Raw genomic sequence first — 23,838 nt, 5'->3', positions numbered from 1 at the left:
AAAAATAATTTTGATATCATATACTTGGATTTCAGGAAAGCTTTTGATACTGTTACACATGGAAAGCTACTGTACAAATTGGAGCAGTATGATATTAAGGGCAAGTTGTTACAATGGATAAAAGGATGGTTGAGTGGGAGAAGACAGAAAGTGGTAATCAATGGACACTGCTCTTCGTGGACTAATGTTATTAGTGGAGTTCCCCAGGGTTTGGTGTTCGGCCCATTGTTGTTTTGTATATTTATCAATAATATTGATGAAGGTATATCAGGATTAATGTCCAAGTTTGCAGATGATACAACGGTTGGCAGAGTTGTTAACGACAGTAAAGATAGTATGCTATACCAACTGGATCTAGATAAGTTGGGCAAATGGGCTGAGAAGTGGCAAGTGAAGTTTAACATTGACAAATGTAAAGTACTTCATATGGGTAGCAATAACCCAAGAGAAATGTACCAACCGTGTGGTACTACACTCAGGGAAAGTGAAAAGGACCTGAGGGTAATTGTGCAGTCAAATATGAAGTTCGCTGTGCAGTGCAGACAGGCAGCCAGAGCAGGTCATGGAGTCTTGTCAATGATATATAGGAATTTTGCTAGCAGGGTCAGGGAGGTGATTATCCTGTTATACAAGGCAATGGTCAGGCCACATCTAGAGTACTGTGTACAGGTCTGGAGGCCTCATTTTAGGGGGGTTGGGTTTTTTTTTTTTTAGGAGCATTAGCAACTAAGGCGATATGCGGTGGTCATTCTCTGACCTTTCCGCATCCTCCGTATTTGGTGGTCACGGGCTCGAACCCCGGTCTAATCAAGACGTGTGTGTGCTACGCACTGCTGCTCCTGCCCACCGGGCTACGGAGGCATCTCATTTTAGGAAGGATGTAGAGTTGCTAGAACAAGAACAAAGGAGGGAAACAAGACTGGTGAGGGGAACAAGTTGTGCTCTTACCAAGAAAAGCTTAAGTTCTGTAAATTGCAGTGCCTAGAGAGTAGGCACCTGCAAGGTGATCCGATTGAGGTGTGTAAGGCCTTGAATGGGTTGAGCAAGTTGAATGCTGATGGCATTCTTCCTCTTGCTCAGATTAAGAACCTGATGGGGTATAGATTCAAATTGAGGAAAGACAGTTGTAGAATAAATGTGCAGAAATTTGCCTTTAGCCAGTGGGTTTTATTTTTTTTGTTAGTTGTTGCCACATCGGCTTCTGTGTTGCCATAATGCACCTCCGAAAGTTTTTGCATTTTCCTCTGATCCAAGCCCGAGGCGGGATTTGAACCCGCGACCTTTGGGTTGCCTGTGGTGGGTAGCTGATTGGTGGAACAGACTTCCATCTTTTGTTGTGGAAGTTGACAGCCTAAATAAACTTAAGCCTGAGCTGGACCAGCATTTGGAATTGATGGAGGGGTAAAATCTGAGGGTTTTTTTTTTTTTTTTTTTGGCTGATGCTGCATAAGCTTGCTTTCTTGCATTGTATGCCTCTACTAATGCTAATTTTCTAAGTAGCGTAAGTAAGTTTTGATCAAACCATTTAAAAATTTAAATGGTTTTGATTCAAGAATGCAACAATAAAACAATAACTTCTTGCAGTAGTTTTTGGTTAATTGGTCTCATTGGACAAATGAGATTAACAAGCTGGCAGTGTAGCAGTTTATCACAAGAAAGAATATGGCCTTCTTCCTGATGGTCAAACGATATTTTACTTCCTTACATGATTAAAGGAGCTGCACTGCTACAACAATTTTCTCACAAAAAATTTGACTGAATATAAATGATACTTAGTGGAGATTTCAATGTTAATTTTACAGATACTCAATTCAAATCTTTGACCGATTTCTTAGAAAATAAATTTGGACTAATATTAAATACTTCTAGATCTGCATTGACTACTAATCATGGAACTATAATTGATGCTGTGTTTCAAAGACATTTACACTCTTTACAATCTCAAGTGTATGTATCACATTTTAGCTATTACAAACCCATTGTCAGTAAATTACCAACTGAACATGTAACTGCAACCTCAAATTCATGAAACTGTCAAAAATAAAAATTAAAAAAAAATTAAATAAATGCTTTAAAATATTAAACGAGTTCGGATTCTATTCATACTAAACCCCTTTATCCTTTCCAATCCAAAGATACTTTCATATAAAATAAAACATCTTTCGTGCATACAGAGTACACATGCTGTTTTTGTTTTTATTTTCCACTAACCTGAGTGTAGTACCACACAGTTGCTACGTTAATCTTTGATACAAATGCAAGGTATTGTCCATATGCAATACTTTGCATTTGTCAGTGTTAATCTTCAATTGTCATTTCTTAGCCCATCAACCTAATTTTTCTAGATCTTGTTGCATTAGCACACCTTGATTACTGCCATTAATCACCATCAACCTTTGTATCATTTGCAAACTTGGACACAGCCTAATATACCTTCATCAATATCATTAATAAATACTGAAAACAACAATGGGCCCGCACTGAACCATGAGGACTCTACTAATAACATTAGTTCACAAAGAGCAGTGCCTATTGAAAACCACTCTGTCTGCTCCCACTCAATTATCCCTTTATCCAAACTATAAATTATGTAAACTTTTTATTTTATTTATTTATTTTTTTTACTTGCCTTAATATGATTGCTGAGAAGCCTTTCCTATGAACACTGCTTTAACAGCTATAGGAAAGTTCCACAGGGTGAGTCATATGCTAAATTGTCACATCCATAACTTACAATAGCCCGTCATCACCAAATACGGAAGATGCGGAAAGGTCAGGGAATGACAACCGCATATCCTGGAGCAATATGGCCTTAGTTGCTAAATGCTCCTAACAAACAAACAACAAACATAAAACAACTTACAATCTGAATAACAATAGCTACCACCTGATTAGAAGAACCAATAAGAGGCATAGATCACAGAGTTTAATTCATATCAGAAACATGCTACTCTGGGAAGCTACAACAAAGTTTCTTGCGGTTATATAAAATTTATAACAACTGCTGTTGTAAATTACTGTTGCTTCAACACTTGGCTAAGTGCTGAAGCAACAGTATATATAGGGCCAGATTAAGGATGACATAGGCCCCTGCCATATAAAAATTTGAGGTCCCTTTAATATATATATAAAGGGGCCTCAAATTTAAATATGGTCCAAATTTATATATATATATATATATATATATATATATATATTGCCCATACATATAAATACAAATACTACATAGGTTTTTTATATTTATGTTGTTGTTATTTGGTTTTTAGGAGCATTAGAAACTAAGGCCATATTGCTCCGAGAATATGTGGTGGTCATTCCTTGACCTTTCCACATCCTCCGTATTTGGTGGTGATGGGCTCGAACCCCGGTCTAATCAAGAAGCGTGTGCTACACACTGCTGCTCCTTCCCACCTGGCTATGGAGGCGCCTTTTATATTTATATTGTGAATAATAATTCTTTGATAAAAATGTAAAATAAGAGATCAAAAATGTTTTATGTTTTTTGACTTGAAAAATAAAGTAATTAATAAAAACAATTTTAATGGAAACTTTTAACTTATTTATTGTAAAAGGTATAAGAATAAAATTTAAACACCTAACAAGTTAAGTTTAAGTATGCTTTTATATTATGTTTTCTTGGTTTATTATTATTATTAGAAATTTTCATCACTACTTTAGAAAATATTTACATTGAAAATGGGTGAGGCTCCCAGCCATGGCTGGTTTAGCCGTACCATTAACGTGGCACTGAGTATATGTGCTAATGGATATAATAGCTCTGGATATTATAGTAGGGCAGAGTAATTATGTTTTATTATTTTATTTTTTTTAAGTAAAATTTTCAAAGTGCTGAATAATTATTAGGATGGCCAAATGATGCAAGAAGTAAGCTTTTTCCTGTGTCTGCTGGGTGGGTGGAGAGGACTTCCCCAATCATTCATATTTTTCCATCACCAAAAATTGACCATTCAATTCAGTCTTGAACTTTGTGAGATAATTTATTCCTTATATGTTCTGTATTTAACTTATATAAGCAATAAGCTCCGTAGCCGAGTGGTCAGGAGCGAGAGTGCAGTAGCACACGCTCCTCAAGTAGACTGGGGTTCAAGCCTCTGACTGCTAAATACAGTCGATCTGCCAACCTGCACTGGACCGACGTGGCAGATTATGGTCCATTTCCGTCAACATGAATTGTTGAGGAGGCTTCCATCCTGCAGTGGGTTGATAATGGCTGCAGTTTACCTTTTCTTTTTTTTTTTTTTTATAAGCAATAAATCATGAATGATTTACAAAATAAATTAAACAGTTATAGACAGTAATAAAACACCTATTTCTCACCCCCCTTTTTATTGAATAATACACAAGTCCAGAAGGTAGCTTTACCAGAAGGTAGCTTTGGTACTTGTTGCTCCAAAGCACAGTTTTCCATTGGTCTACAGTACAAGGATGGTGAGCCTTACACCAATATAGATAGCATCTGGCATTAGGGCGATTAGTGGTTTGTGGATGACTGCATGACCATGGTAACTCATATCATGCAGTAGCCTGTACATCACTGGAGTCTGTATATGCTGTGACAATGTTGACCTGTGTTCTGAATGGATGATTCTTTGCAGGGCTCTTCTGTAACGGTCCATCAGCTTCGGAGGTTTTGCAGGTTGTTTTTTATGACAATTTTGGCACCAGTCTGCTTCCATTTGCAGATCACATCACCATTCGTCAACCCAGGGACCTTCAGTGCTGTTGAAATGTCACATATAGATGAACTGCTTATGTGATGCCATTTATCATTCTGTGCTGGAAGTCTGCTACATCAATTGTAGCAGTTTGCATTCACAATCATACTACTGTCTCTTCGAAGGCCAACAAGCTTATTTACAGTTGCGCCCGCCACTTGGTGCATGGGTAGGAATGACCAACTATGGACAGAGCGGTGTCTGGATATTAATATTAGGGTAGCATACATATACTGTATTTACATTATTTAGAATAACCTCTTATGATAGTGTTAATTTTTAGATTGCTCAAAACTACTAAATGTGTAAAACTAGCACTCTCCTATATCCTACCTTTTTTAGAATATCTAATTCAGTTTCAATGATAAGTTTTTCAATACCTTTTCACTTTCTTTGCATTAGCATTAGTAGAGGCATATGATGAAAGAAATCAAGCTTATGCAGCATCAGCCAAAAAAAAAAAAAAACTCCCATTTCACCCCTCCTTCATTCCAAATGCCTGTCCAGCTCAGACTTAAATTTATTTAGGCTACTAGCTTCCATTATTAGCACAACATGACTCACTTGATCTGTTTGAAGTTATAAAAAAAAAAAATGAAAGAAAGAAGTTGAAACTATACAGTAAACTAAAATCAATCAAGCAGAGACAAAATGCACATATACAATATATCCACCAGAACTCAGTGGAAACCAAAACATCATTACTTAGTACTTCTACTGAGAAGTGTGCAGCTACAATCAACTCACTCTCAGGAAATGTCAGTTCCTAAAGAGAAGTTTTATACACACCACTTCAATAAACTTCATTTAATTAAAACCACTGAACAGGTGCTCCCTTTCCCATACAAACACTGCCAGGGTGAGGATGTATAAAACTGGGGCATCTCCGTAGCCAGGAGCAGCAGTGCATAGCACACATTTCTTGATTAGACCGGGGTTCAAGCCCGTGACCACCAAATACGGAGGATGCAGAAAGGTCGGGGAATAACCACTGCATATCCCCGGAACAATATGGCCTTAGTTGCTAATGCTCCTAAAAAAAAAAAAAAAAAAATGATGTATAAAGTGTTTATTTTTGTAAATGCAACAAATGGTAAATATTACTATGCTGTTTTATAGCCATGAACACAGGAACCTGTACCAGTATAAACAGCTACAGAAAATTGACAGATATAAATTACTCATGGACATGAGAAAACTTTTGGGACAATAAATAGACAACTCCTTTATTACCCCAAAAGTTGTTTTTCACTGACTGAATCACAACAAAGGGGGACAGCTGTATATGAAATTCATTTCTGCTGTGTAAGTTTTACAAAAATTAAATGCTTTTATATAATTAAATTAAACAAGCAACCTTTTTGCATTATATATAAAATTCTCATTTTTTTTTTCATTTATTTTTTTAATAAAAAACAGTATTACATCACATAAAATTTTCTGCATCATATGATGTGTTTGTAATAGTTCAAAACATCTATATAATTTAAGCTCCAATATTTAGAAAAAATTGCCTTTGAAGGATTACCTTTAAAGTATACTGACGCAGAGGCTTATTTGGCTGTTTAACTTGAAAAGTACGATCCTGAGCACCACAAATATCCTATATTTGGAAAGAATATTCATCTCTAAGTTAGACTCTTTTAAATAACTAATAAAAATGCTTCAGTACATTCATTGAACAGAATTAAGTTAAAAAACATTGCAATATTAAAAAGATATGACTGTTAAATTTGTAATTTATTTATTATAATAGAATTTATGATTATGTCACCAAATTTTAAATTAATGTTTCAGAAATTACTTAACAATAATTTGATAGTGACCAATCTTACTGGTTAATATTATGTTGTCACAAAGGAACTTGAAAAGATTAATTCTGACATTTACATTTACTTCGAGTTCAGAAAAAGTTTTGATACAGTTCCACATGAACAACTGTTGCACAAATAAGAAGAATGTGGCATTAAGGACAAGTTACTACTTTGGATAAAGGGATGATTAGTGGTAGGCAATGGAGTATTTTATAATGAGGCAAGCACTTCATGGATTAATGTTATGAGTGAGATCCTAAAGGGTAAAGGGCCCTTTATTCTTTCTAATATTTCTCGATGATACTGATAAGTATTTCAAGTTTAATGTCTAAGTTTGCTGATGATACAAAGGTTCCCAAGGGTAGTTAATCGTAGTATGCTACTTCAACAAAATCTGAATAAACTATTCAAGTCCACTAAATAGTTTATCCAAGAAATGAGATATAGCATTGATAAATGTAAGGTATTACATTTCTATAGCAGTAATCAGGTGATAAACCTGGTTACTGCTATCCTTTATCATTTAATAGAGTAAACTCAAGGTAAATAATCAATAATTAAAAAATATCTGGGGTAATTATACATTCTGATATGGTTTTCTGAGCAGTGCACATAAGTTGAAGCAACTCATGGGGCTCTGTCAATGATACACAAAGATTTTGCCAACAGGAAGAAAGAGGTGATCATTCTGTTGTATAAAACAATAGTGAGATTACATCTTGAATACTGTAATCTGGTCTGGAAATCTAATTTTAGAAAGGACCTACTTGAAAGAATGCAGAGAAAAGCAACATGATTGGGAGTACAAAAAAGTATTCTTACCAAAAAAGACTTGAGTTTTGTAAATTGAAATGTCTGAAAACCAGGCATCTGAATGGAAATATGAGGTGTTTAGTGTTTAATGTTTAAAAGGGTTAAGTAAACTTAATGCTGATTGCACTTTAACTCTTCCTCAGGTGAACATTTCAAATTAAACTGTTTCAAATTTAATTTGAAAAGGATATTTTCAGAATATACATGCAGATACTTTCTCCAGAATGTAACTGACTTATGGAATAAATTTCACCTGGCATTGTGGAAGTAGAAGTTTGCATAAATTTAAAGGGCTGAACAAATTATATAGGCCTGCAAATGTTTTAAAACTGGTTTTGGTATTAATTCCACTATGATGATTTCCAAAACAGTCCTCATTCTTTTGTATCATTTAAGGAAATTTTACAAATTGGGAGAAAGAAATTAGTAATATAAATGTAATTGTTATATTTTTAACAGAATGAACATTTTATATCATAATACAAAACAATAATATGGTTTTCTTAAAAATTATGCTTGTTAAAGGAAATACAAAAACATTTAAAAATGAAGAATAATATTTATCTGAAATGAATGTTTATCATCATTTACACCGACTTCCTCTATGAACTCTACAAAATTTGTTGACTTTCTTTTAAGCATTACTTCTGAAGTTCTCACACTGTAACATGCAACAGTAATCAGTCTCCATTACCTTGATATCATGGCAAAACTGTTCCTCTTGTTCACTAACAGGAATATATTCCAAATGTGAGTGCTAAAAATTAAGTTTTAATTTATTTAGCACACTGTTGATGATATATTGGTAATTTGGATCTGTGTTATTTCCTAAAAATTTGTTAATAACCTTTTGATAAGTTTCAACTGTCTCAATTGCAATTTCTGTCATCTGAAGTCAATTTCCTTATCTGATAACCCACAGAAATCCCACCTTTAAGTTTTGCTTCTGAAAGAGCAGTGAAATTACCACACATATATTGAAACAAGTACCCATCTTTATGTAAGTATTTTATGAACTGCTTCATCAAACTCACTTGTTTTTTTCCTGAATCAATCAAACTTTCATATTCAATATTTCAGTCCTAGCAACTGGCTGACTCTGCCGTCGCCATTTCTTCTGTATTTAATGTTCACTTTATGCTTCACTGTCCCATTCACAAAAAAAAAATTCACACAGAAAAATTAAACATGTAAACATGAAGAAACAATAAGAAACAAAAATTAATATCCTAACATTATATAGGAGGAAATTAAATTTCTGTTGCAGTTTTCAACCACTTATTTTTTGTAATTTCAGTTTTCTACTTTTAATAATATCAATTGTAAGAAAAGAAAATTACTTTTATTATCAAAAATGCATGTCAGCAAATGATCCAAGAATTCTGCAAATAAAGTTTCCTAAAGTTTCACACAAAACAGTAGTGAGAACCCCATGTGGCAAGCTGCAGTGCAATATTCATATGAACTCACAGGCCACATTGAGATCATTAAGGCAACTTATACATCACTTGGCAACATCAATTGAGATCATTATGGCAACCTCTTGTGTTTGGGGTTTTCATAAAAAAAAAAAAAACTTCATAGAGTTTCACAGGCTACATATAAAGGAAAATTTATCTTCCAAAAATCCAAAAAGTTTAAATTTAAAAGATATAATCCAGTTTAACATTATGTACTCTAAAGATGTAGTATGTTATGTTGTCCTCTCTTTCTCTCAATTTTCTGGTTAAAAAAAAAAAATTCAAAAAATCAAAAAAAGGAAAATTAAACAGTGTTGGGTAAGAAAATTTAATGAATAATTTTTTATCTGTGTATTTCATTGATAACAACTACAATATACAAAAAAAAAAAAAAAAGTTACAAGTTTTTTCATCCCTCTTTGTAAGAAGGAAAAAGAATGGATGGAGAAGATAAAGGTGTTTTGGTTGTTATGCAGAGAAAATGTCATCAAACAATAAAGAGAATATGAGCTATCATCAACATTGGTAAAAACTTACATGGACCTGCAGTCAATGGAAGAATACCTTTGCTATGTAGAGTGCTGAAAAAGTTAGCCAACTCTTTCAAACAACGATATCTTCCCATCAAATTTTTATCTGATTCTGGAGTTCCTGCTAGTATCAATTCACTTTATGCCTCCAAAAAACAGTACAAATTTTGTCTCTGTTACTTTGCTTGTAACACTTTATGGACTCATTATGTATTCATAAAGTGAATTACGTACCAGCGGGAGCCTCTAGGATCAGATAAATAAATATGGAATATTACTAAATATTTTAAATAAAACAAATTATTGAGTTCTTGTCAAACTGAGTAATTTTAATTTCAACATTTTTTTTTTCTTATCTCATACCACTGATAAGATATAGTGTTATTTCTTCTCACATATGATTTATATTTCTAACAACTGGCTGATCTCATTATCCTGGCTATTTTTCAGTTACTTAGCTTAGCTGGCAGATCAGAATATCAACAGCAACATCATAATCATCCTTTCCTGCAGGGTGTTATCCAACTCTTCTGTTTGTGTTTGAAACTACCAAAACATTGAAAACCAACCTCTAAATGTTTAGATGCTATGTGCGAGTTGGGCATTCTTTTCTGATATCAATAAACAGCTCAAGAGATCATAAAAAAAATCTTATTACATTAAAACTCCACATATCTGAACAGCCTTCTTTTTTTTTACATATGCATTTTATTTATGCAAAATGGAGATTTTTCTTTAACAAGAATTTAAAACCAAAATTCTTTCAGAATGGCTTCAAGATCACTTTCCAAGAGAAGTAAAATCATTCAAAAGGCAAAAAATTAAACATAAAATGAAATTTTATCATGCAATGATGAGAAATCAAGTTTCTTTTCTTACCTCTGTGGAACAATCGCATGTCTAATTCTATATTTATAATTAATTACATATATTTTGATATTTAGCTCCACAAGAAATAAACATTGTAACATCAACGTCCGATAATTTAATCATAATTGTAGGACTGTGGGCTGAGATACATGCTAACTAGAAACTAAAGTCATAAACAACATAAATCAAAAAAAAATAATAATTTAAGCTGATGTTAAACATAATACTGCAAAAAAGAAATGAAATTACTCTCTCTCCTATCACTGGCATTATCACAACACTAATGCAGATAACTGGTACAAACAATGTATTGTATGAACGAGGACATATGATAGAAGAACAGAGTGCTCATAACTTGCATTGATATGTGACATCAGAACATTCTGGAACAGTTGTTAAAAAATGCAACGTGAAAATATGATGGAAACTTGGTAATTGAGCATAACCATTTAATTTGTAGACTGGTGCAAGATTTTATGTTTACCATGCAAACTTTCCATAACTGCCAATTACAGGTGCTCTCCCTGATTGCTACTGAGCAGACTCTGTACGCAACATGCCAGTACTTGTTGAGCTAGTGTTGTGTGAAGAGATTTTTTTTAGCGCATATCACTGACGATCGTTTTGAAGCATCATGTCAGACATACAGACTGAACACCGATATGCGATTCGTTATTGTTTCAGAGGGGGGGCACTTAAATGCATCGAAAACAGTTAAAGAGACGAATTAAGCATATAGTAATGAGTGTCTTGGTAGAACGGCCATATTCCAATGTCATTTGAAAGAGCCTTTGTCCTAGATGCCACCTGGACTCCCAACCATATGAATCTAGTTCTCAGCATTGTCTCGTACTAAGCCTGTAATTTAGTTAGTAATGTTATAAATCTATAGCATTTTTAGTAACGTAGTACAAAACAACCCCAAATGTCAAAGATACTGATAGAATGACCATTTAGCCTCATGGTGGGGATAGCATCTCCACCACCACCACAAGGAGGTAGGTCGTCCTATCTAGCAACATTTCGTCACCCAAAGGCAACTTTAACAAAATTGATAAATCTGTCAAGTGACTATATTCAAAAATCTCCACCAAAGTGGACTGGGAGAGGGTGAGTGTCCCCACCTCTAGCCTTACATGAAGGTCAGTATAGTTGGGACACTAGCACAATGTGAAAGCCTGTTTTTGGCTCTCCACAAGAGCAAAGGTCTGAGGTTACCAACCTCGAATGCAAGCTGTGTCTAGTCAGGACACAGCAGACAGCCAGTCCAAACTGGAGCCAAGGCTTTTGGGGTTTAAATGCATTAAAAACAGTTAAGGAGATGAATGAAGAATATGGTAATGAGTGTCTTAGTAGAATGGCCGTATTCCGGTGTGACCGAACTTTCCAGTGTGAAGTGGTTTCTCCATCAAGACAATGCCCGGCCCCATTCGGCTAATATTGTGCAGGCAGTGATCACTGCCATAGGTGCCGAGGTTCCACCCCCCCCTATTCACCGGACTTAACCTCGTGTGGTTTCTTTCGTTTCCACATCTGAAGAAAGCTCTGAAAGGCAAGCATTTTGCATCTAACTCAATGATGCTCACAGAGCCACAATGGAAGCACTTCGCAGTCTTTTGGAAAATGGCTTGCAAAGAAGAATTTAATGCATGGGTACAATGGTGGCGAAAGTGTGTAAAGTTCAAGGGAGAGCATTGTGAGAAGGACAAATCCACAGAAGATTCGGATGATGACAATTAAGATAAGATCTTGCACTAGTCCATGAATTAAATGATCACCACTCATATATACTTTGGTTTAGTAGTGCATATTTGTATGAAATTGTGCTGCTATTCATTATTGATCCAATCAAATTTTGTTAATAAGAAGCTGGTATATTTCTCAGCAGAAATAGATCATTTAAAGCACACCATAAAGTACATTCCTAATTCAATTAAAGAATACACATACTGTCACAAACATTCATTGTTCATAAAAAAGAATAAGAATGGAATACAGGTAAGTGTTCATTTTGTGTGTGTGTGGAAGCTTTTTTTTTTTGTTTCAAAAAAAGCATGAAGGTAATCTGAATTGGTCATTGGAAATCAATTGAAAGTTTCACTGCAATTCAATCTGTATATTACTATGTAGAGAGCTTCAGTTCTTTTTTTTTTTCATTTTTTCTATTTTTTTTGAAAACTGATGTGTGAAACTTAAAGGAAAATGTATAACTTTTTTTGCTTATGTTGTAAAAATGGTTTTCAGATGCTGAATTAACTTTGTTTTAGCAATGCAATCCTTACTATCTTTTGTTGTGATAATTAACTTTATAAACAAGTAGTCTTTCAGAAAATGCTATTTCTAAATTAGAACCTGACAAGGGGAAGAAAACCAATGATATTTAGTTTATTTGCTGCATACACATTCTCAATACCACAGTAATACAAACTAAGGATAAAAACATCATACCCAGCTGTAAATTTTTTTTTTTTTTTTTTTTTTTTTTGCCAATTCCAACAGGAGGATTAAAGACAGTGGCAAATATTAAAAATTATAATAAAAAATGTACTATTTACAATCGGGTCACAAGTTGGAATGAAGTGAAGCAGGGTACAATAGTAAATGCATGGAAAAATCAATTAAATGATGATGATGTTCTCACTTAGATGGAATCAAAGATAAAGAGCATCAAAACGATTGAACAATAGTAGTAAACATGATATTAATTTAGGTGATGTAAGAATGTGGCTGGAATGTAACAACAGCATTTCAAGGGGAAAATTCTGTAGAAGTACAAAGTGAAGAATAAAGTAAAGAAAAAGTTATATTACATGAAGACAGAAGTTGCTTTGACACTTATTAAATCTGCTAATTTTGATAATGAATTTTAAAACTATTTCTACTCTCTGTGGGAGAATAAAGAGCTCTAATCAGCTGGCAATGAAATACATTCACTCAACAGAACATTTTTGAAAAAAAAAAAAAAAAAATTTAACATTGACTCACAACAAAGAACCTACCAAGTTAATATGGCAAAGACTTTCCTTAAGTTCCTGAAGCAGAAGAGCATCGCTTCTAATTAATGGACTGCATTCTTTATAAGGAAAACCACATTTTTTCTGAAGCCAATGAAACAGTTGTGTTATATCACTACCACCATATTCCATACATAACCTAAAGAGATTAACAGGACATATTTAAGTGAACACATAAGTTCATTTCAGTTAACAGCTAAAAGCAAGAAATAAATCCTTTAGTTTGAGAATTTGCCCTTTAATTTCTCTTCTATCAAAGAATACTTTTTATGTTGATAATGCAGCTGTTAAAGAAAGTTGTTACACTACAGTACACTAGAACGGGGATCAGCAACTTATGCAACCAATACCAAAGACAGCACTAGAGGCTGCCTGGAATGGTGACATGAGATAATTTCATGCAATCATCCCAACAAGATATTCTATGAAATTTATAACAAAGACAGGCAGGGTTTCCTGTGACCCAAAATAATTTCAAAATGAATAAATACATTTTGAAAACTTCCATTCACCCAGGGTGTATGTGCATGTGTGAGAGAATGTGTGTTTGGGGGGGGGGGCATTTTTGCAAATTGACACAGCTGTCTGATCAAAAATCTTTCCATAAAACAAGAAATTTAACACTAGAGTGAACCCAACACGCAAGCCAGAGTTGCAATAGCAGTGGCACTAGAGTGAACTCAGCACAATACCCCTTGAAGATTGCCATCCCTGCACTAGAACATTAAAAGATCTTTTTATAAACCTAACAAATTAAACTGATTGTATTATAAAATTATAATTATGCATATTTTATTTATTTATAAAAATAAAATTACAGCATATCATTATTACTATTGTGGATTATTGTGGACACAGAGTGAAACAGAGACAGAATAAATAATGACAAGTTTAATATTAATTGGAAAACATACATATATTAAATTAGATACATACAAAAGCTTTCGGTTAGTTTGTTAACCTTCATCAGTCAAACTGACAATTAAGAGTGTGGAACACGAGGGTGTGTACTGCCAGTCATGTGTATGAACTGCGTGTTGTGGTGGTTAATTGTTGGATGTTGAAGCCTGTGGCTGTGGCTGTGACGCATGTGAACGTTGCCAACATTTGTCATTCATCAAAATGGTTGCTTCAATGATAGGATGGACACGACATCCACTGCTCCTGTTGACTAAACTACTTATCAAATAGGAAAATTACAATCTCCTCAACGTACCGAAGAATTACCAGGTCAATCTACAGAGGTTGCCCCCAGGGTTCAGTCCTTGGTCCTTTTTTGTGGAACATTGTCCTGGATGAGCTCCTTGGACTGGACCTAGGTCCTGTAGGTATACAAGCCTTTGCTGATGATGTGACCATTTCGATTGAGGCTGACAGCAGAGCTTCTCTGGAAGCCAGAGGAAACCAGGCACTTCAAATCCTTCAGAACTGGGCAGCCCTACACAAACTAAGACTCTCACCCCAAAAGACACAATCCATTCTCCTGAAGGGATCACTGCAGCCTACTAGAAACCCCACTATCAAACTTCAAGGCCAAACCGTCAAGCTAGTTTCTACGTTAAAACTACTGGGAATAATACTTGACCCTAAGCTCACTTTCTCTCCGCATCTTGCACACCTCCACGCGAAAGTGAGAAACTACACTGCTCTCATCGCACGGGTGAGTCGTCGCGATTGGGGATTGAACCGACGCACCCTTAAGATTCTGTACAAATCAATCTTCCTTCCCTTCATAACGTATGGATCAGGGGTCTGGTTTCGCAGGGCAACTCTTTACAACAACAAACGTAAACTGGGAACCATCCAGCGCACCATCCTTCTTACTATTACAAGGGCATGCTGCACAGTTAGCAACCCAGCCCTTCAGGTTCTTGCGGGCGTCCTTCCGCTTGATCTGGAGGTTATTCGAAGGGGCCTCCACTACTGTCTATCCAGGGGTATACCAGCAACTATCCTTGGACACTCCATCAATAACCTGAATGAAATCAGGCAGGAAAAGAAAAAAATTGCCATCCTACTACTTCAGACCTGGCAGGACAGATGGACTGCTACCGACAAGGGCCCAATCACCAAGAAATTTATACCTTATGTGAATGCCGTATTTCCTAAATCTCCAACTTGGTTTTCTCCTGGTCTTCATACCACCTACCTCATCACTGGACACGGATCAATAAACCATAAATTAACATCCATGGGAATCATTGACAACCCCTACTGTACATGTGGTGAAATAGAAGACTGGAACCATCTAGTATATACCTGCCAACACTATGAGGACCTCCGCAGCATCCTGTTTACTCGTATACAAGATAACCCTCAAGGAAATGAACACTTATTCATCACAGAAGAAAACTACTACTATGAGTTTACCAAGTTTGCACAAGCCCTCTTCACAAGACGGAGCACCTTATTGCCAACACAAAATAGGAACAACCCAAACATCTGATCCTAACCTAACTGGCCAACTGATCTTAACCTGGATAGGATCAACTGGCGTATGGACCACCTCATTCCTCAGTGGCAACTTGCACACGGCTCTCTTGCTGTCTTATTTATTTATCGTCCTTCCCGGGTTCCCCTTTCAACTGATGGCGCTTATTGCTCCATTGATAACCTGGAGGATACCTTCGCCTACATCCTCCATATTTCTAGCTATACCCTCCTTTCTTGCGTACACTCTGTACTTCCCCGACTCTACCTTTTTTTTTTTTTTTTTTTTTTTTGTCTCCGTCCAGGAAGCTCTGGCGACCCTGGCGGAGACAAGCCAGAGAATAATGGGCAGACTGGCTACCTCCTAGTGGTGTGTGCGGGCAACGTGGAGTCCCACTAGGGGCCCTGCGGCCAAATGCCAGGACACACAACAGAACCTAACGCAATATGTCATATACAACACACAACACTTTTCTGGCATTTACAGTAGTACTGTATTCCTTCACAGCGAACATATGGCGCAGATGTGGGAAACCACAGGTGGCGCCTGACCCTAATACTATGCACACTATGCTCCTGTTGACTGAGGTATTAGAGCATGTGATGTTCAAAGACTCTAACCAATGCGTCGCCGATAGTGGCGGGACATATCTACAATCACGACATCGCTGTGTGGGTCGACCAAACACGTTCAGCAATGGCCGAGTGTTCTATGTCCGCCAAGCGGATGGCTCTTTCGTGTTCCAAAAGACGTTTTCTGAGCCATCTCCCAGTTCCCCCAATGTAGCAGCTAATGTAGTCACGGCAAGAGATGCGGTAAACTAGACCACTTTGTAGTAAGGTGGGAACCTGTGTTTTCACTTTAGAGATGAGGGATTGTAACTTTATGCCTGGGAGTTGTGCGCATTTTATCCCATGTGATTTTATGACCCTAGAAACCCGTTGTGATAGGTTTGGGTAGTATGGAATAAAGGCGCTTGCGGTTGAGTCATTACCTTGGACGTTCCTGTTGGTTGCTACATGGTCATGTGTCTGTAGGTTGCTACATGGTCATATGTCTATAGGTCACACCTGTCAAGGGTATTTGGTGGGATAGCCACACCTTGCAAGATCTGCCTTGATTTTAGCAATTTCGGTGCGCCTCTCATCTACAGAATTAGAGTGGGTCCAGGCATGATTTAGCAAGGTTTGTGCAGTGGCAAGAAGATGGCTTCGTGCGTGTGCTGAACGGAAGTTGGTTGTTGTTATTTGGTTTTTAGGAGCATTAGCAACTAAGGCCATATTGCTCCGGTGATATGCGGTGGTCATTCCCTGACCTTTCTGCATCCTCTGTATTTGGTGGTCATGGGCTTGAACCCCGGTCTAATCAAGAAGCGTGTGCTACGCACTGCTGCTCCCGCCCACCTGGCTACGGAGGCAGCCTACGGAAGTTGGTAAATTGGTCAGCACACACTGGTTTACGATAGATAGTTGTCTTCAAGCGCATGCCCTCGCATCGGACAAGGGTGTCTAAGTATGGTATGGTGTTATCCGATTCTAGCTTGATGGTGAATTTTATGAAAGGCGACAGAGAATTGAGGTGGTCTAAGAGTTGGTCACCCAAATTTCTGGGGATAACCACAAACACATCATCCACGTAGCGACGCCAAAAGATAATGGGATCTGGTACATTTGTAAATGCATGACCCTCTAATTCTTCCATTGCGATATTTGCTGTGACTGAACTAACTGGGGAACCCATGGCTGTGGCATGCATCTGTTGGTAAATGGAGTCATTGAACATAATTTCACCACCTGTTAACATGCTGAATACAGACCACGAGTTAATTCGTAGTTGCCGATCTGGCCCAGGATGCCGACTACAAGTTAACTCAAACTGCTATGACTTGCCTTTTAAGCGCAGCTACGAGTATATTCTTAGTACAGCTACGAGTATAGCAAATATGTGCAACTGATGGATAGTTGGCTTCTGGGATAATAATGAAAAATGAACCACAGCGTCAAAAAACAGAATTTATTCACAAAAATAAATATTTGCGTCACATATTTTCTTCTCTTAGCGCATGGGACAATAATAGCATGTTCTGTGGCATTTTATTTCACGTACATACTTGACACGGCTTACTTGGCCGTCATTTTTTTTTCAGTTGGTGGTATAGCCAACTGAAATTCTAAATAATGAATTTTACACTCAGACCTAATCTTCTTTGGAACGTTTAGAATTTTTTTCTCCAATCAAAGATTCAATGTAACCTTTCCGTCAAGTTACGGATTTGACCATAAAATTTCTGAAATTCAGAGAAATCCATAACTTGATGGAAAAGAATGCATGCGTTATGCACATGTATTTCTATAATATGTAATGCAGTTTTTTTTGAAGATCTGATGGTTTTTCTTAGTGCTGAATAATATGAGAGCATTTGATCCGATTGATCTATGAACCAGGACTGTATGACTCATTAAAAAACTCAAAATTCTGAGCCACTCGTATTAGCATAGAGCTCAAGCTCTTCTTTGGTCAGTGGTCTCTTTTTATCCATGTTTTCGGTTCTTTTTAGAATGTAACAAAGTACTAAATACAACGTACACAGCAAAGTCTGTGTCACTGCAGCAGATTTATGCACAGCACTGATTCATATACAGAGAATCCTGAAAGTTACAACACATCTAATTTAATCGAGTTAACTTGTAGTTAGCTGCCGCAAAGAATTTTCTATTACATATGCCAACTACGAGATAATTCACAATGCTTTTTTTTTTTTTTTACAACAAAAAGCTTTTTTTATGAGTTTTGGTGATGAATATATATTATAATTTGGGTTTTGAATAATTTAACATGCCTAACTCAAATTGGTGTCGGAGACCAGTTTACCCAAATATGCCTTGGCAGTCAATGTGTTAAGCACAGTCTGAGGGCAGTGGAGATATCGTCTGGTGTTACTTTGGTCCTGCTGCCAAGGGTTTGGTCATTATCCAAGAGTTCCTTAGCACATGTGATGGCAAGTTCTACTGGGATGGAGGTGAAAAGTGACACTACATCAAATGATGCCATGATTTGATTTTCTGAGATGGATAAGTTTCGGATCCATTCTATAAATTCACTACTGTTGGAGACTGTGTTGGTGGTCTTGCCTACTAGGGGAGAAAGGAGCCCCGAGACAAACTTCGCTAATTCATAACTCGGTGAGCCACAACAGAAGACAATGGGTCTTAACAGTATACCTTCTTTGTGAACCTTCAATATTCCGCAGAATTGTGGAATCTGGCAGGTGAGAGAACGGAGGTGATTTGATTACATGTGGATTCTGTTATTTTCTTCTGTTTAAACCAACCAGACAACTGTTTACGAGGATGTTTACAACATATCATTTCATTATACATTTACAAGATGTGGCACAGTATATTTATACTCCTAAGAAATGAGACTAAATAACAAGGTTATTAATACTTATAATGCATTTCAAATGAAATTTTATTATAATGTGTTACTTATAATCATTTAGCAAGTGAATATGTACTCTGCTAAATTACCATATTATATTTATACTTTAAATATTATATCACAAACGCAATGAATTTTGCATTGCAATGCAGTTCACACCCAATGTCTACAAAACAGCTAGGTTCAATGAATCCGCTTTTGAGCTACTGATCTTTCATTTTGTTTTCAGAAGAAAAGATCAATAACTCGAATATAATGCACACACATCAGAGGAGTATATGTAATATCCTTACTTTTGTGCATTACTGAGACAAAGGATATTTATTCTTTTATATTAATATTTTGATTCACAACAACTGAGCACTTGGTTTTACATTAGTTTTCTACTTTTGAAAACAAAATGCACAAGGCATAATCCTTATGGATTTTGGTAATTAACTATATACTATCGGTGTAGATACACCATAGTTAACCCATAAATTTGAACTAAATATGTAGTGTAAAAGGCATCGTTTTAATAGTATCTCATATTGTGGGTGCCTTCACAACAAAAAGCTGGTATTGCACTACTTCAAATAAATAACGCTTCTCTAGTAGAGAAGACTGCTGTTATTTATTTTCAGAGGATACCACCCAGACGATTGTTTTGAAGCTAGTGGGCTTCATCATCAGTGGGCGGGCAGGTACCCTGGTAGTGCAACATGCTATCACAGAAGCATTATTTATTTGAAGTAGTGCAATACCAGCTATCTCGTGAAGGCACTCACAATATGAGATACTATTAAAACGATGCCTTTACGCTACATACGTAGTTCAAATTTATGGGTTAACTATGGTGTATCGACACCGGTAATATACAGTTAATTACCAAAACCCATAAGGATTATTATGCCTTGTGCATTTCGTTTTCAAAATACATTATCTCGTGAAGGCACGCACAATATGAGATACTATTAAAACGATGCCTTTACGCTACATACGTAGTTCAAATTTATGGGTTAACTATAGTGTATCTACACCGGTATTATACAGTTAATTACCAAAACCCATAAGGATTATTATGCCTTGTGCATTTCGTTTTCAAAATACATTATTACCGACACCCCTTTGGCATCTCTCATATTGTGGATATAACTTCGCAACTGTGATGGCATGTTGCACTACCAGGGTACCTGCTCGGCCACTGATGAAGCCCACTAGCTTCGAAACGATTGTCTGGGTGGCGGTATCCTCTGAAAATAAATAACAGTAGTCTTCTCTACTAGAGAAGAGTTATTTATTTGAAGTAGTGCAATACCAGCTATCTCGTTGTGAAGGCACCCACAATATAAGATACTATTAAAACGATGCCTTTTACACTACATATGTAGTTCAAATTTATGGGTTAACTATGCTGTATCTACACCGATATTACATAATTAGTTTTCTACTTACAGTACTGGTCAAAAAGTTTTTCCTCAGATCGGAAAAAAATTAATATGAAAATCTTGAAACGGAAAACCTTTTACATTTTGCCTTCAGTGACATTTTGATAAAGAAAAGTAATAGTGATAGTGTTTGCCATGTGCAACGAAGCCACAGGCCTTTGCTGCACTGGAGAAAAAAAAAAAACCCCAACCAAGCAGATAAGAAAACACAAATTATATGCATCTCTCCCCTTTCCAAATTTATTCAAACCGTCAGCCTCAACTATCTGCAACGGCAACTTGTTCCAGCTATCAATGACTTACTGGCTAAAAGAAAACTTCTTACAATCTAATCTAAACCTCAACCCCTGTAATTTGAATTTATGAACCTTAGTTCTGGAATTCTTTAGAACAGTGAGAATTCCACCTTCATTCATTTTACTAATCCATCTCAGAGCCTTATAAACTTCAATCAGGTCACCTTTTAGGTGGCTGGTTGGCAGGCTCTTCAGCTCACAAAATTGGAGTCTTTCCTCATACGGTCCTCCTTCTGCTGACCTCACCATTTGAGTTGCCCGTCTTTGGACCCTTTCAAGAAGATTGATGTCTTTTTTCAGATGAGGTCTTCATACCTGAACACAGTATTCCAAATGTGGTCTTACAATTGCCTTATACAGTGGGATCATGACCTCCCTATCTCTACAGGATAGCATTCGATAAATTATCGATAGTACACCATGAGCTTTCCTTGCTGTGTGTTCATATCTGCCAGTATTGTAACTCACAGATCCCTTTCCTCATCCACTGTTTTTAATTTAACCCTATCAAGTGTATAATTTATTTGCGGGTTGCTATTCCTCAAGTGTAAGACCTTGTATTTAGCAGCATTAAAACATAGCTGCCACTTCTCTGACCATCTTTGAAGTTTGTTCAAGTCATCCTAAAGGAGTGCTGTTTGGCATCGATCATTAACGACTCTGCCAATCTTCACATCATCCACAAATTTTGGCATCACGCCTTCTATCCCTTCATCCATGTCATTTATGAAAATGAGAAACAGTGGTCCAAGAACCGATTCTTGAGGGCCTCCACTCTTGACGTTACACCAATCTAAAGAATATCCATTAATCGCAACCCTCTTGCGTTCTGTCCTGCAGCCACCCAGCAATCCATCTTAGAATCATACCAGTAATCCAGTAATCCCAACCTGTTCAAGCTTATATCATAACCTCTGATGAGGGACCGAGTCAAATGCTTTGCTAAAATCCAAATAAACGATATCGAAATTATTCCCTAAATCCAGTTCATGAGTAACTGTATCAAAACAGCCTACTAAATTAGGTAGGCATGATTTTCCCTTAACAAAGCTATATTGTGTGTCTTTCAGAATGCCATATCTATCTAAATGTCCCTGGATTACACTCTTAACCATTGCCTCTAACATTTTTCCTACCACTGAAAATTTCTTTCATTAGAGATCTTTTTATTTTTAATTAAAAAAGCAATAATAATCCTGCATTATTTCTATTAGGAATTTATTTTAAATTAATTACACAAGTACTCTGTGACAAAACTAATTTATTTCAAAGCATAAAGTGCCAGAAGCTATATTCTTTAGTCATATAAAAGAAACCTAAATATGATTACAAGCTATATGCTGCTCAATTGTAATAACATCATTAGGAATCTAATAATTAACAAAACTTTTTGAAAAGTGTATTTTGTATGTAATAATGTACACATAGTTTTGTATAGGTTATATTTTATTTCTGAAAACACTGATCAATAAATTTCATGCAGCTGGGGCTAAATTTCTGTTTAATGTTCTATTGATGAATTTTCTTACATACATAGCCTCTTTAATTTCCCTTCCCTTTCCCAAACCTCTTCCTCTCTTATAACCTAAAATTGATTAAAAAAAAAAAAAGTCAAGATCTCAAATTCTCCTTAAGAGATGAAGATTTAAGGAAAACATCCTCCGTAGCCGAGTGGGCAGGAGCGGGAGTGCAGTAGCACACGCTCTTTGAGCAGACCGGGGTTCAAGCCCCTGACTGCTGAATACGGTCAATCTGCCAACCCGCACTGGACCAGCGTGGCAGATTATGGTCCATTTCCCTCAACATGAATTGTTGAGGAGGCTTCCATCCTGCAGTGGGTTGATAATGGCTGCACTTTACTTTTTTTTACTTTATCCCTATACCTCTAATAACTAATTTATTAAATTTAACTATTTAAGAGATGTAACGTTGGCTGCTATGATAAGACCTATGTAGTCCATGATAATATAGTGGGTTTGCCACTTGTAACTGGCTTGAGAGGTCAGAGTTTGAATCCTAACAGAAAACACAAAGAATTCTTAAAGGTCTCACCAATTGGGTAGATGATCTCAGCAGAGAAAGTATGGGTTACTATTCCCCATAAGTTATTTCAGGTTTTTCAAGCCTGAAAAACACAAATCAGTTCATGAACATTCCCTTTTACAGACATCATATATGAGTGAGGCATGGATGAATAAACTAGTTAAAAATAATCTGATTTCATAAGAAAATATGCACCAACTCATCCATTAATCACCTAAGTGTAAATACATTAAACATTTGTCCACACTACAGTCAGTCCTCGTATAACACGTGTTTACACTACATTAATTCGATCATACACGATTTATAAATAGAGGAACAATATCGTATACAACACGAACCGAATTCGCTTATGCACGATTCGCCTTTGTGTTTACAAGAAATGGCAGTCGAATGCAGAATCACCCCAACTGAACGCAACACGATAGGAATGAAGAGAAGATTCTGAAAATGTGTTTATGTTTTTTATATCAGTGAAGGGGAAACACATTTAACCATAATAACGTAAAAAACCACACAATTCCAGCTATCGGTATTATCGCAAATGCAATTAGATCGAGTTTATTACCAGTTTATAAGATTCCACTAGCAGGAATGCAACTGGAAATTGTTTTTATTGTTTTATGGTAGTAACCCCCAGAAATATGCTTTAGTAAGATGTGAGCTAGTGAGGTGTTCATAGTGTGTCTCTGCATTTACAGTGTTGTTTATTCAGTTGCTACACGTGTGCAGTTTTGTTTATGTGTATCAAGCGTGCCTCCTTATTTTGTAATTGTGCTTTATTCCCTAAAAATGAGTAAAATACTTAAAAGGTGTGAAAAGGAAGCATCCTGGTGAAGACACTACAGATTCAGAGAGAAAAAGAAAAACAATATCGATAAGCAGAGGCGGACTAGGTCAAAAATTCTTACCCGGGAAAATTTGCGGTGGCCTCATACTACAGTTTATGGCCAATATCACACC

General features: G+C 36.3%; 1 protein-coding gene across 1 annotated transcript in view; it reads right to left on the bottom strand.

Moving 5' to 3' along the window:
• Arp8 (Actin-related protein 8) overlaps positions 1 to 23,838 on the bottom strand; it is a 158,644-nt gene that overhangs the window by 45,506 nt on the left and 89,300 nt on the right. Inside the window, exons 8-9 of the mRNA XM_090384593.1 lie at positions 13,223 to 13,376; positions 6,265 to 6,339 (exon numbers count right to left, since the gene is read on the bottom strand). Of these exons, the coding sequence (XP_090240719.1) occupies positions 6,265 to 6,339; positions 13,223 to 13,376 (229 nt within the window). The remainder of the gene's footprint in view (positions 1 to 6,264; positions 6,340 to 13,222; positions 13,377 to 23,838) is intronic.

This window comes from Mastigoproctus giganteus, chromosome 1 (assembly GCF_048544385.1).
Source record: "Mastigoproctus giganteus isolate SK-2022 chromosome 1, ASM4854438v1, whole genome shotgun sequence".
Classification (NCBI taxonomy): Eukaryota; Metazoa; Arthropoda; class Arachnida; order Uropygi; family Thelyphonidae; genus Mastigoproctus; species Mastigoproctus giganteus.
This window is presented reverse-complemented; position numbering and strand designations above follow the sequence as displayed.